Below are 11752 nucleotides of genomic sequence, written 5' to 3' on the forward strand. Positions count from 1 at the left end.
TATATTTTCTACTGCGTATTGATTAATTTATAATTAACAGGTAATTCACTACTCAAATCTTTAAATAAATTATAGGTTTTTTTTTTATATATGATTTCAGAAAAAACCTTTAGACCTACTTCCTGCATACACCAGAAGTACTATCTGGGATCAGAGAAAAAAACACTGGTCTTGCAGTAGTCATCATTATTTATTACCAGAGCTCAATCACAGCTTGTTTTAAAAATTAATCCTTCAGTACATCTAAAACATTGCATTACTCTAACAATCTTTACAAACACTAGCGCACCTCAGCGTCCACTTAAATGCAACTTTCTCAAGGCTATAACCTGCGTGTTTACAGTCTTTTCTCTTTTGTCCACAACTTTCCTTCTTTTTGAACAACAAATTAAGAGTTTATGTCCCTAATATGAATTGGACTCCACTTACATATTGCAACTCAAGGGTTCTGATAAACTCATAGTTTCAAACTCTAGTGGCCCATTTATTCTGTTATAAACATGTAGTCTCTAGGCTGAAGCTGGGAAAAAAAACTTATGAACAAAGTTATATTACTTTTCCATATGCTGAGTATTTATTCCCACAACTAGCAAATTATTTTATCTAAAATAGGAGTGCCCATTTTAGAAGATAAAAAGGGGGCTTAAACTACTGAAATCTTTCTGCTGCTTGCACTTAAAATTAACTTATAACTGTTCGAGGTTTCTGAGACACCTAAAAGGATCTACTTACAGCCATTTCTGTCATTCATGGGCTGTGCCCAGTCTTGATTTAGAGAAAGTTCATTTTCATCCAAAACACATTAGACCTTCTCCTTTTGTCTTCTTTCCATCCACAGCCAGAGTCACATCTGATCTGAGGTATCTTCACCAATTAGGCTTAGCTTGGTTGGTCAGTGTGTGAGCTATGCTTGCATATTGTGTGTGTGATGTATGGGTGACACAAGTAGTTCTCCTGCTGTGATATCACCTTTTTTCAACAAACCACCTTTGGGTGGCAGAACCTTTGTACCTTGAGTCTCATTCCACCTCCATTTCTCTGGTGTTACAAGAGACCTGCAAAAACATAAAAAGGTCAGACTGTTGTGAAGTGAAAATGTCAATTTTGGATAAACTGCTACATGAAAGATAACTTCTATTTTCCGTTATTTTGACCATTAATTTCATGATTTATTAACATATTTATGAAATTCAAACATGAAATAAAGAAGCCTATAAAAAATTTTTTATGTTCATGTACAGCCTCTGAAGCCAAAACCCAGTGAATCAGCACTTTGGTAAGAAAATGTATGAATGAGAGATTCAACAGGTGGCGACAGATAGGACTTCAGCAGGTACCATGTTACTTTGTCTCTGGTGTTTAAGTGCTAGTTTATATGAAGTATTCTGGAGTTTATTTCTACCATCTGGTGGCAGAAAAGTCTATAAAGCTGCCTCTTATAGGGATTGGAAATCAAACAGCAAATGTCATATTAAATACTCACAGAGACATTATTGAAACCAGCTGCCATCTGGGTTTTGGGTCTGTGGAACTGTAACATGGTCCTGCTGAAGTGAACTCTAATTAATTATTAGTGATTAATTAAGACACATTAAGGTAAAAATCAGCATTTTTGATCATATGGGCAATGCTTTTGTCCTTTTGCTTTCTGACAAGTGTTCTTAAGGGTCTGAATTTACTCACTGTGAGGTCTGTGTCATAAGACTCATTAGTGAAACCAGGAACAAATGAGGAAGGTGATGTCTGTCGTGTTCGCAGGTAGAAAACCAGCAGGCCGACCAACGTGCCGATGAGCAGAAGGACCACAATCACAGACGCCGCAATCCCTCCTGCATTGTTTCGGTTTGGGGAGGCTGCAGCACAGATGGGAAACATTTAGTATTTGTCTCATTAATGTAGTGAAGCCAAACTTTACATTGTAGTTAGAAATTCAGTCAAATGGTTGAATGGTTAAAAAAAAGTGCTGAAAAACTGAATATTATTAAAAGCATATTAGTTCTAAATTCACTTTGTCAGTTAGGAAATTTTATTTCATTTAAAAAAAACATCTTAGCAGTGACTGCTGCTTTTTAAATTTCTCAGCACTGAATCTGAGCATGCACATTGTGCAGAAACATTAAAAACCTCTAATACAGTCTGCAATAGTTTGAATAGAAATCTGGGAGTTCTGCTCATACGTTTTATTGGATCTGTGACTTTGTTAGCACAGTTGATCCCGATGGTGTATTCGATGTCATCCAGAGCTACCACACCTGCTGTACCTTTGATGCCTTCAAAAACAATCTGTTTACAGGAAAAGTAAGATGACAGCAGAGATTGCAGTAGGTCGTACATGCTTACATACAACAGCAAGTCACTAAGTGTATTCAGACATTTGTTATAAATGTGAGCCTGACCTGGTATTTCTCAGTAGATGTGATGTCGATGTCAAAACGTTTCCACAGTCCAACAAGTTCAGTCTCAGCCAGCGGGTTGAAACGACCTTCGGAGAGTCTCCATACTTTTAGCTGGCAGTCCGCTGAAGTCATTCATAAAAAAGGTTAAAAATATTTACAGGTAAATGCATTCAAAACTGACATAAATTGAATATGTTTTTTCTTTCTTACACGACTGGCTTTTATAGAGCCAGAACTTCAGGCAGGTGCCCTTAGTAGGGGGCAGGTGAGGGCTCAGCAGTAGAGCGTTTTGACTCACTTCTGTCCGATTGCTGCTTGGAAAGAACAGGAAGTGACCTTGCAGAAAAGAAAAGAAGGGTGTTTTGAAAAAGAAGATAAGAAGTGTGACTTTGCAGCATCTGCCAGCTGTCTAGTTGTTTGTTTCTCTCTGGTTTTACCTTTTTCTGTGCCCAAAGTGTGGTCGTCAAGTGGGATTGGGTAGTGATGTTCCATCTCTGCACTCGTCAGCTCCCAGTCCAGTTTGTCTACGGTCATGTTCTGAGTGTTGCTCCAGCTGCACATGCCTCTCTCCATACTACACTTGGAACCTGGGGAATCTAACAAAATAAATATTACACTATAATTGTGCAATATTGAGTAGGATAAAATATTATAGAGAAGGTAGTCATGTACTCGGAGTAGTTTTTGAAAACTAATATAAGGCCTTTATTTTAGTGGGTTAAAGACATAAAAATACACCAGTGCAAATTGGCTTACACCTTCTCTAGGTGGTACTGTAGGCAATTGTGATTTCACTCACCACAGGAGTGCAACACTAAATGCATTATTTTCTTTGGCCTGTGGCCAGTGGTGAGTAAAAGACTTCTCTAGCCTTTAAGAGCATCATCCAGCCTCAGACTTAAAAAAAACCTGTTCTAACTCAGCATAGTGTAACCACAGAGTAGTACAGGCACACTGAAGCCACAATTTCAAATATACAGCACAAAATGGAAGACAAACAAAAATATGTCTAAAGAATGTAATATTTCTAAGTCATTTTTACTGTAGTCTTGAAGTCTTAGCGGGATCCTTGGTTAAAGCCCATGAGGAAAACTATCTAGATACATAGAGCTGCGTGCTGCTTTTACTGCAGTCTTAAAATCTGTAGTGATTTCAATCTTGATGAGGCATGTCAGTACAAACCTTGATTTTCACAGGGATAATGTGAAAGAAAGATGTCATCGATTGCAATGCAAGTGTCTTTCCCTCCAGCTCCGACAACCTCAAATTCCAACTGCAGAAGAAAATTACCACAAAATAAGCTTTGAACAGCGGGCACAAAGTCCTTAGATCAAAAACTACTGTGCAAAAGTCTTGAGGCACCACTCATTTCTTTGTTTTTTGCTATGAAAACCTGAAGTAGTTGCATGAAGATTCACTGTACAACACAAAAACACAATTTGTAGAATTCTAATTGAAAGCCATTATTTGATATGACCACCTTTATTCTTCCACACAGACCCTCAGTAATCTCTTTAAGTAGTTTTCAGGGATAGTTCTCCAGGCATCTTGAAAGAAATTAAAAGTTATTTCTTGGATTTCTTGGATCTGCCTTTGTTTTTCTCCAAATTCTCTGTCAAAATGATCCCACATTCTTCAGAAATGCTGAGGTCCTGGTTTTAGGGAGGTTGAACCATGATTGATAGTGTTCCACTGTGTGTTTTTCTATCCAGATTGTCATTGTCACGGGTTTGTGACCCATCGTTTCTGTGTTTGGACTTTTGATTTTGGTTTATTTAATATTCTGAGGTTAAGATTCTGTTCCTTGTTTTGGTTATTATAGTTGTTAGCCTTCTGTTTAACATTTGTATTCTTAGGTCACCTTAGTTTTCTTATCTAGTCTTTACATTTCTGTTGTCAAGCCTCCCCTCTGTCCCATGCCCCATGTATAGTCATAATTCTGTAGTTATATATTTTCAATGTGTCTCTTGCTCTCTCTCTGTTTAGTCAGTCACGTCTCAGTGTTTGTTCCCCTGTCTTGCCAGTTAGATTATAATCCAGCCGTGTTCCCCAGGTGTTTCCTCTCTGCCCTGATTCCTTCATGTATATATATTGTCTGTGTCTTTTTGTGCTCCTTGTGATGATCTCCCTCTTGCTGTTTGCCCCGTTTGTTCAGTGCCTGCAGTGTATGTTTCTAGGAGAACCGGTCAGTTAAGTTACTTAGATTTAGTTATTTGTATTTTCCAGAAATAAACCTGTTAAGTTCAGTCCTACATTTGGGTCCTAACCTGCCTGCCACACACAGCGTCATGACACAGATATGCTTTTACTGCATTGACAGTGTGTCTGGGATCATTAGCATGCTGAAAAATGAAGCTGTTGCCAATCAGATAATGATTTTTTTTCCTATTAATTAAGTTCATAGCTCACAGATACACCTGCTGTAGATACTTATCTGGTTTCCTCAGATTTTTTAAGTGCATAGTGCACACCATGCCAAAGTTTTCAGCTAATGGCATTATGGGAATCACTTTGTTGGTGTAAAATGACTGTTTTATGCCTTTCAAACTGTGTTATGTGTGTTATGTGTTATTCAGCTAAAGAAAGTGGAACAAATGATGTGTCTAGAAATGCAAACTAAAATTGGTTCTTTGCTGATGGGATGACAGTGAGATGGCTCGAAACTTTTGCACAGTATAGAGAGAGTGGAGAGTGTGAGTGACTCAGGCAGACTGCTGAAAATTGAATTCACACATGTTCATATTTTTAGATAAATGTGTTTATTAAATGAGTAGTTTATTTTATGTGAAGGATAAATTAATCACATTAAAAGTGGCTTAAAAAGTCTGTATCTGCCTTCACACTTACCTGCCAGTCCTCAAGGGAGCTCGAAATGTTGCCATAGCCATGACGCCACACATCTCCTTGATTCAGGTTGTTTGTAAATATCTTGACCCGCTCTCCCTTCACTGGCTTCATATACACTGTAAGAGAACCTATGGGACACACTCCATTAGTTTAACTTAATGTGTGTGTCTGTGTTTTCCTCTGTGAAGCTGGCCCACCTGGATTCACTCCTCCCATGTGATACCAGAAATTTAGACACTCAGTACGGGTAGTTCCTTGGCGAACAGATGAGGTGAGGACTGCGGTGCTACCTGAGGGAAGGATGCTTGCTCCAGTGTTAACAACCATGTAGAAACCTGGATAGAGACCATACAGCGCATGAACACAATTCTCAATTTCTCAGTCTCCTGCATGTATATTCTAATGTTAAACAGCAGGGGTGTTTCTCACCCTGTTCAGTCTCCAGGGTGTGATCAAATTTGGGCCCATTTGATGTGGATGTGTATCCGCTACGGTGGAGCCACTGATCTTTACTAGAGCTGGTGTACCCACACTGTTGGCCTTCAAAGGAACACATCCTTGGGTTGGTACAGGGACCCTCCAAGAATGCCACATCATCAATGGCAATGAGTCCATCATAGCCAGAGCGAACGGCTTCAAACATCAGCTGTTGATGAATTGGAAGAGAAGGAAGATGTTATTAACTATTCCTATTAAAAAGCCAAGTTAATTAATGTGTACAGGTGATTTTAAAACAACAAATACTGGACAATGTCATTGACAGAAACTTGATATCTATGTTTCAGATGAAACACAAGCATAAATAAGCAGACAGAAGTAAATTAATAAAAACATGCACAAGCAACAAAAAATACAAACATAAGACAGAAAGCTGGCATAAGTGGGCATGGCATCATGGTAAAAATGATAAAGAAAAATTGTGGGTCGTTATACATATTTAATATCTTTGGAGGTGAAGAGAGGTTCAGCTGTTAAAAAATTGACCAAAATAATTTCTGCACTTCACTTGTACTCAGTGATGAGTTAAAGGGAGATGTGGTCTTTATTCTTCATAAAAGCAAAAAGCGTCAGTGCTGCATTTTAAACCAGCGGCAGGCAGGATAGGTCTACCTGTGAAGGGCATCTACTCCCTTACAGCTGCAATGATGTTTTGTTTTACCAGAAGTGGGCAAAGTTTCTCCAAAAACTCAAACCATTTGTTTAAAATCAGTTTCACTTTGTGTCAGCTGGGATAGGCTACAGTACCCCATGACCCTCAGTTGGATAAGTGCTGAAGAAAAAAGGATGGATTTCCTTGTTTTAGTAATTTCACTGGTGCTGTGTGCAGTCATTACATACATGAAATTTTGAGATCTGGTGCGGTACTGGGCATTGTGCTTCATGCCAAACATTTCCACGAGCTCCACTGTGGGTCCACAGGACCATCTCAAAACCTTTGTTATCTATTAGCTTCACATTCAGAGTACCTGGAAGAAAATCATCAGAGATTTCTAGTTAAAGGTTTGTTTTTCTTTTTTTACTGAAGAAACAATCTTTCATTCTAAATTTACATATTAAATTCTTTTAGTCAAATTATCATCACCTGCATTTGGCCCATAGACTTTGTAGAAGAAGTAAAGGCAGTAATCTTTAGGACCCGGTGACTGTGGAAAGGAAATTAAGCGTCCAAACAAACCGTGCAGGTATGGACTCCTCATGTCCACGACAAGGCTTCTGCCTGAACATCAACAGACAGACAGGTCAGCATCAGACACTGACACAGTATAATACCAATCACATAATGCTTAGCAAAATTAGTATCTTCACTTTCAAACTTGTATTATATTTATGGCAACTATTCAAAAAAAATTACATTAAATTATTACAAAGTATTTTTACTGTGCTTTCCATCATTTATCGACAGGGACTGAAAGGAGTTTATAGCAAAGAAACATCTCTCAGCTTTGTGACAAGAATAACATCCTAAATGTCAGCTGAAAAAATCAATTAACAAGGACCAATCATTACTGACAGCAGTTAAGAGCATTACTGAGGGTTTTCTAACAGAGAGAGTGAGTCTGTGGAAAGGATTTAAAAGTATGTACATCTGAGATGCTCCCTGATTAAAAGCCTGTATAAAATGCTAGATTAATTTATTTGAAATGAGCTTACCAACACTGATAGTATGGTCCATCCCACTGAGCATTGTCCAGTCAAAGTTGTCGCTGCTGTCCTGATACCATCCACACAGTCCTTCTTCAAAGTTACATGACAATCCTGGGCAAACACACACAAAACTGGTTGGTTTAAGCAAGTACTAGACAATTTACTGGAAAAACTTTAAACTGAGCATCATAAATTATGTAAATTATAAGTAGATATTAAAGTTACCTGTTGGAGACCATGGATAATAGTCAACATGACAGTCACTAAATTGGACATTTTTCACTTTAATATTGGAGCACTGACAAAGTTTCTTAGCGTGAGCTTCAAAAGCAAGCTGGTGAAGATAAAACAAAGCGGTCTAATGAGTTAAATAATATTTTAACTGTTTCATTGTTTGATTTTGTGTTACAGAAAAACAAATAGCATAGCATTAGCTTAGTCAAGCCACAAAGTGAAACTCAACATCAATTGTGTCAGATCAGCTGATCTCAAATCCATGAGCAGATGGTTCAGCTTATACTTCCTCTGAATGTGCCATTGGCAGATTTCCTATAGAGTGTGTTGCTTAAACCTCCCAAAACTCTCTTTTCTTTTGACTATAGTTTTCAGACTGAAGTTAAAAATATAATAATATAGCTCATGTCATATGTACTGTTAGAGCGATGGACGCTCATGTTAAACAAGGTAAATATTTTAAATAATGAGGTCATGTTTAATCTCGGGCTTTGTATGATGACCTCACTGAAAGCTGATATCATCAAAGTGGCACAGAAGCCCCACCCAGCTACTATTCAAATTTTCTGTTTATGAGAGTCAGCCAATGAGAAGAGGAGTTGTATCTCTTTAGTTGAGCAAAATGATAAATACCTGAGCAGCAAGACTAAAGTTAAGCTGACCTGGAATCGATTTTTCCTGAATCCAATGAGTATGTCAGCGTGTTGCCAATCCTCTGCCTCTGGTCCAGTCTTCCCATTAAACTCCCACAATTTAGGCCCCGTGCCCATTGAGCTGTCGATCACTCTGACGGACAGATCACCTGCAGCAGAAAGATGCAACCGGGGTTATTTACAGCATACCAAGTTTGTGTTCTGGAAAGAATAAAAAGATTTGCAGGGCAACAACTTACCAATATAACTGGGTTTCCCAGTTAGTGCATAATCAAAGCTCATGCTACAATTGGGACCAGTGGGGCCTAGGAGGGGGGTCCGTGTTTGGGCTTCAGTCAGCTGCTGGCCTGGAGCTTTGGCTACATACAGAAACTCCTCTGACAGATGAAAATAGACCCATGGGAATAAATTGTACTATGAAATTAGCACTAAACAAATAAATAAATGAATACCAGAAAGAGCTGTCTGTACCCTGGGCTGTGGAATTTTGATATAGTACCCAACCTTGACCCCCAAGACTGGTGTCAGTCCACCCAGAGCTGCCCTGAGAGTAAGAGAAATCACCTGCAGAAGAGGTTTTTGAAGAAACAGCAGTTAACAGAAGTGATTAAAAATGCAACCATAATCAGCAATAACCTTGTATATTACATGTTCCATGCATGAGACATTACTTGTAAAGTTTAGGAGCAACCAAAGCAATAAACACAACCTACTTAATTTATTTTTGAAAATTAGCAATGAAATTGTGTAAAATACAAGTGAATTATTTACCAGCAGACTCTTTTAAGTATATTAACCTTCTTCTTGAAATAAAATAGCTATTATTAATAGAGTTGGGTTAAGTTTAGGAACACCCTGCTGGAATCAGCATCACTTCATTTCATAAAATCAAAAGTCTTATAATCATTTAGAACTTTGCAGACCATTTTAAAAAAGTCAAACCGAATAAGCAGGATGAATACACTTACCACATTTAGCTTCATCCTCTGCTCCTTCACAGTCAATATGAAAATCACACAACTTATCCGGTTCAGCACATGGATTTTTAGGGGGACCAGGGAATGTTTCAACAGAAGCATTATCTATGGAAGAGAAGAACATGAGCAAGAGTCATTCAACGACACAAGATGTTTATACTTATTCCCTGCAGATGTTTTTTCTCAAAGTTAAGACAATTAAGAAGCTTACTGCTTGATAAGCGGCATTCGGGAGACAAAACAATGCTGTCAATCGCGATACCTCCATATGCAAAGTTTCTGATTGCTGCCATAATCAGGATCTATAGGGAGAAAATAATTCAAAAGAGCAGATTAGCTATTTTATATTTCAACTAAAATTCTCATCAGTTACACTATAAAAGAGGTAAAAAAAAAAACCCAAAAAAACAAAACCCAACAACTAAATCGCTTATTTCCAAGCTGCTGGATTTTTGAATTTTGTGAGTACAAAAATACTAAATTACATTTAGTAGTCATGTAAACTCAAATTAAAAGAGATGTTTTCTTTTCTTTTATTCTTCATTTGTCGCATGTAAACTGTTCTTTTCTTTCTATTGAGTATTACATTCAGATCTCAAATGTTTTTTATTTTAAAGTCAGAAACTTTTGATTTTCGATTATTTATGCGCATGTAGAAGCTGTACGCTAGAGCTGAGAAGCTTTGGTCTAATGGGATCTATAAAATGTTGTTGTTTGCTTTTTAGGCGATGTTATATTCATTTTAAATGTTTACATTTAAATGTTATTTTTTAAATATATTATATTATGATATATTTCTTATATATATATTAATAGAACAATAATGAAAAAAAATATATATATATATGGATTTGTATGCATTAATTACATAGGTACATGGAGACCCAGTATTGCAGGGTCTTTACATTATGATATAAAGCGGCTTTTGGTATATTACATGGAATTGAACTGAACTGAATAATCACCATCATTTCCGTTAAAGTAAATTAAAGTATATGTGAAAAGGTAAAAATATTTTACCTCATATTTTAATTATTTAAGCTTAAAGTTAAAATTTAACCACTGTTGCCTTCACAACATCAACTTCCCTCTGAATTATTTCATAATGTTCATGTATTAAGAATTTAAAGCTTTTCTGTGTGGAAAAGTGTTTGATTAAACGATGACTCCCAGCTATCCTTAATTGGCTCACCAAAACACCAATCTCAGTATTAGCAGTAAACAAACAGCTCCAGGATGTAGGACAAGCCATATGTGAGACTGGCTAATAACAGGAAAAATCAATCCATCATTGGAGCAAGTTTGTGTTGTTATGTGATGGTAGTAGTGCACAATGTTGGGTGAAATTTTCATGCATCGGAATTTGGTTTTTGAAATCGTATCTGGCTGCTTTTAATTTGCAGAATTGTACTTTTTGGTCAATTTTTGGCCGTTTTGAGATTATTATCAAACCCACACAGTTTGATGATTCAGACACTCGACAACAGCCCTCAGCTGTGCTAATATAAAAGGAAAATGGTTTGTCTAATATCTAGTCAGCCTTTTAACATAACGACCAAGCATTAGGGAACACAACGTGCCACTGGAACACTAAAAAACAGGCCTATGTAAACCTGATTGGTATTTCACTAAGTTCATATAATGCAAGATTAAAGATGTGCTTTGCTTTCAAAAACAGTGACTCAACTTTTCAGCATTAATGTACCTGCAGTAACATAAAGTTGTTGTATTAAAATAAAGTATTGCATGCTCTCTTTCAACTTTGTTCCAGGTTTATTCAAAAATAATAATGGTGGCTGATATATCATACATTTTATTTTTTTGAAGATGAACATATAACAGTTGGACTTGTGAGAATTGTGTCGGCTGTATACATACATTAAATCGACACATATATTTATTTTTACATTACATAGATTACTGTAGTGGCTTGGATGAATCATCTCTTATCAAATCATCGCACCTCCGAGCTACATGAATTTCTGTGGCCAGACTTAACCGATTCTGTAAACTTTACTTACTTACAAAAACCTAATTTTACTGATCTTTACCTTATGTAATAACTTCTTTGCTATTCAGGGTTTTTTTTTTTTTTAAGATTTGTAGTCCTAACCCATCAATATCCCTATTTTAGAGTTGGAATGGGTGAAGCCCAGCTTCCCTATTACGGTTATTAATTCACCTGTGAGAGGCACTTACCTGGAAAGTGACGTTGGTGACAATCTCCACCTCTGCCTTTACCCAGAGATCACCTAGAGAGCCACCTCTTTCCCACACTGGGTAGATATATTTATCTGCAACCAACACCGTCAAACCCCCCGACCTCGGCCCAAACTGGTGAGTGTACATCACCATCTACAACAGGCAGGTACAGTAAACTTGTGAAATTAGGTTTTAAATTAAAATTATTGTTAACAATGTTAATTTAAAGATGAGGGATGAAAAAATGCTTTTCTCTCCAGCAATTTAAGAAAGAAAGAAAGTATACTTTATTGATCCC

The 11752-nt window shown here is 37.1% G+C and overlaps 1 protein-coding gene across 1 annotated transcript in view; it reads right to left on the bottom strand.

Moving 5' to 3' along the window:
• Nucleotides 1-930: 930 nt before the first annotated feature.
• mamdc4 (MAM domain containing 4) overlaps nucleotides 931-11752 on the bottom strand; it is a gene marked incomplete in the record, with an annotated part of 19524 nt that continues 8702 nt past the window's right edge. The window contains 20 exon segments of the mRNA XM_014339748.2: nucleotides 931-1055; nucleotides 1684-1853; nucleotides 2178-2283; nucleotides 2397-2518; nucleotides 2607-2732; nucleotides 2834-2992; nucleotides 3579-3669; nucleotides 5244-5371; nucleotides 5441-5578; nucleotides 5673-5889; nucleotides 6582-6709; nucleotides 6826-6960; nucleotides 7395-7499; nucleotides 7614-7722; nucleotides 8285-8424; nucleotides 8515-8652; nucleotides 8747-8839; nucleotides 9244-9357; nucleotides 9464-9554; nucleotides 11452-11607. Coding sequence (XP_014195234.2) covers nucleotides 1020-1055; nucleotides 1684-1853; nucleotides 2178-2283; nucleotides 2397-2518; nucleotides 2607-2732; nucleotides 2834-2992; nucleotides 3579-3669; nucleotides 5244-5371; nucleotides 5441-5578; nucleotides 5673-5889; nucleotides 6582-6709; nucleotides 6826-6960; nucleotides 7395-7499; nucleotides 7614-7722; nucleotides 8285-8424; nucleotides 8515-8652; nucleotides 8747-8839; nucleotides 9244-9357; nucleotides 9464-9554; nucleotides 11452-11607 — 2502 coding nt within the window.

This window comes from Haplochromis burtoni, unplaced genomic scaffold, assembly GCF_018398535.1.
Source record: "Haplochromis burtoni strain Fernald_Lab_line unplaced genomic scaffold, NCSU_Asbu1 Contig_298, whole genome shotgun sequence".
NCBI classification, from domain to species: domain Eukaryota; kingdom Metazoa; phylum Chordata; class Actinopteri; order Cichliformes; family Cichlidae; genus Haplochromis; species Haplochromis burtoni.